General features: G+C 34.1%; 1 protein-coding gene across 1 annotated transcript; it reads left to right on the top strand.

Annotated features, from left to right (window-relative positions):
* Window positions 1-1,223: 1,223 nt before the first annotated feature.
* Window positions 1,224-2,474, top strand: LOTGIDRAFT_159536 (hypothetical protein; the record flags this gene model as incomplete). The annotated part of the gene is made up of 1 exon (XM_009054051.1): window positions 1,224-2,474. One exon carries the CDS (start codon window positions 1,224-1,226, stop codon window positions 2,472-2,474), a length of 1,251 nt encoding a protein of 416 aa, XP_009052299.1.
* Window positions 2,475-2,713: the final 239 nt, after the last annotated feature.

Below are 2,713 nucleotides of genomic sequence, written 5' to 3'. Positions count from 1 at the left end.
AAAAATTAGATTAAGAGAAAATTAATATGTGTGGCATATGGAATGGAAATGGAAAACTGATATTTAAGTATATACAAACTTTACAAATCGCGTAATTATCTGGGATTTAATTATGGTTTGAAGAATCGAGAGTCTTTGATGTAAGCATTTTACGTTGTTCTAATTTTTACAAAATACCAAGGTAATTACCTGTAAAGCTCTTTCTTAATTTAGATAATAGTTTACCCCGCGGTTCCACAATAATTATTATTTGAAAATAAAACCGACTGTTTATTGGTAATCTTTTCCAGAGCCAGTGGATTGTTGTTATAGTTATAGTTATTGTCAAGTTATATATATGCTGATATCGAAAATATTCCTGTTATATGACAAGACTAGACCCCTTAACTGATTAGACTTGAGCCGATCGTTAAAGTTCTAATTACATACATACTAATTACCATTACGAATACGACGGGAAAGTGAATAACAAGATGTAATTATAGACTTTCATCAAAAACATTATCTTTCAACCGTCAATGATAACTCAAAACCGACCGACCGACATTTGCGTAGTAGTAATTTTTGTGTTGGCTAATTAAAGTCAGTACATCTCAAAATATCTTGCTCTTACAAATCAGACACCCAGAACCGACGTTAACGTTTGGACACTGACGTACAGCACTGGTCAGTTTCTTGTGATTGGACACTGACGTACAGCACTGGTCAGTTTCTTGTGATTGGACACTGACGTACAATACTGGTCAGTTTCCTGTGATTGCTAATTAGGCAGACGCGTATGAAAAGGTAATTAATCAAATAACTAGGTAACAGTTATGGACCTCATGGTGATATATATTCAGATGTTAATATCAAACTTGTGGAATAAACACTACTGATATACTAAGGAACAGTTGTGTTATCAGATCGTTTATTTCATGCTATAGAGAAAAGAAAAAGTTGATATTCATTCCAATGCATACATTCTATTGGAAAGTTTTTGGATGTAATTTTAGATTTTATTTTTAACAAATTGTGGAGAAAGTTGTGAATGGATGTAGTCTAATATTGAAAACTAGGAAGGTTTGAACAAAAATTCGCATATTAATGTGGAAACTAGGTTTCAAAGGTGAAAGCTACAAAATTCCGGTAAGGAAACACGGCGTCTTGGATATTGATTGTTTTAACTCCCACAAAAGGATCTCAAAATAATGAGACTAGATTTGGACGAGTGACAAGGAAAAATGAATAACAGCTCTATATCGTTATCGCTGTTAGTGGATAATACAGATGAACTGGAAGTTACCAGGTATATTGTACAAAAATTATGTGTGCCTTTTATTACAACCCTTGGACTAACTGGAAATATTCTAAGTATTCTCGTTTTGACTCGAAGATGCATGAAATCTTCAACAAATTGCTACTTGACAGCACTAGCGGCCTTCGATTGTCTTTATTTGGTGTTTAGTTTAACCCTTAGTTTCAAACATTATGATTTTATCAGTGAATTTCCCAACTATTGGCATTGGTTTGCTACGGGAAGAGTTCTTACGGACATGTCCGCCAATATCTCGGTTATACTGACGGTGACGTTTACGTTAGAAAGATATATTGGCGTCGCTCATCCTATGAGGGGTCGACAACTCTGTACCCCTGAACGAGCGAGGATTATAATACTGATTGTGGCTGTATTTGGTATTATTTGTACATCGCCAGAGTTCTGTGAATTAAAGGTGGAGGAAAAAATAGTAGATAATAAAACCACATTACAACTCCGAGAGACAGCTTTCTCTAGAAGTTACAGCTATCAAATAGGTTTTTATTGGTTTTTAGTAACATTTTTCACATTCCTACCTTTAATTTTCCTGTGTGTTTTCAATGGATTATTAATATGGACTGTGATAAGGGCCAATAAGTTACGTAGAACGATGGCCTCTAATAACAGACATTTGACTGAACGTCATAATAGAGACCAACATAAAATTACTAAAATGCTGATAATGGTTGTGCTAGTGTTTTTAGTGTGTCAGATTCCAGGTGCGGTGCTCTTGATGTACCGGACGTACATCGATTTGACAGATGCGCGAATGACCAGACAGACTAGAAATTCGATTTTAATAGCGGGCAATATCACTAATTTGTTATTACAAATCAACGCCTCAATAAACTTCATCATTTACTCTTTGATCAGTACCAAATTTCGGCGTGTGTTCTATAGAACACTTTGCATTAGGTACATTACCAATATTGCCCACAGTTTACGTCATTCCCGCCATACTAGGACCGATTCCATGCCATATTCCAATGACAATTCTATGAGAAATGGAGAGGTAGTGTACCTCCAGCGTTGGAAGAAGCCAATGGTAAGAAAACACATTCGAGATAATATTCATTATAGTATAGCTTCAGAAAGTGACATTAACGACGGGCGATGCCAGATTGTGATTTTAAATGCGAGTATCTGCTCAAATATTTATATTAACTCTGCGCCTTAAGTTCCCATGTGGAAATATATACGTATACCGATATTTTTTATGTGATATTGATGAATATGAAAAAATGATGGATTTAAAATATTATTTAATCAATGAAAATAAAGTTCTATTGAATGATAGCTTTTTTATACGATGATAAATCAGCATTTCTAAATACGAAAAAAAAACTATTGATTTAAAAATTTTTTATTCAATGTAATGTTTTGTTAAGTATATGTTTTATCAGTTCTAACAGGTTG

Source organism: Lottia gigantea (assembly GCF_000327385.1).
Source record: "Lottia gigantea unplaced genomic scaffold LOTGIsca_21, whole genome shotgun sequence".
Taxonomy (NCBI): domain Eukaryota; kingdom Metazoa; phylum Mollusca; class Gastropoda; family Lottiidae; genus Lottia; species Lottia gigantea.
The sequence above is the reverse complement of the archived record's forward strand: the minus strand, read 5'-3'. Positions and strand labels throughout refer to the sequence as shown.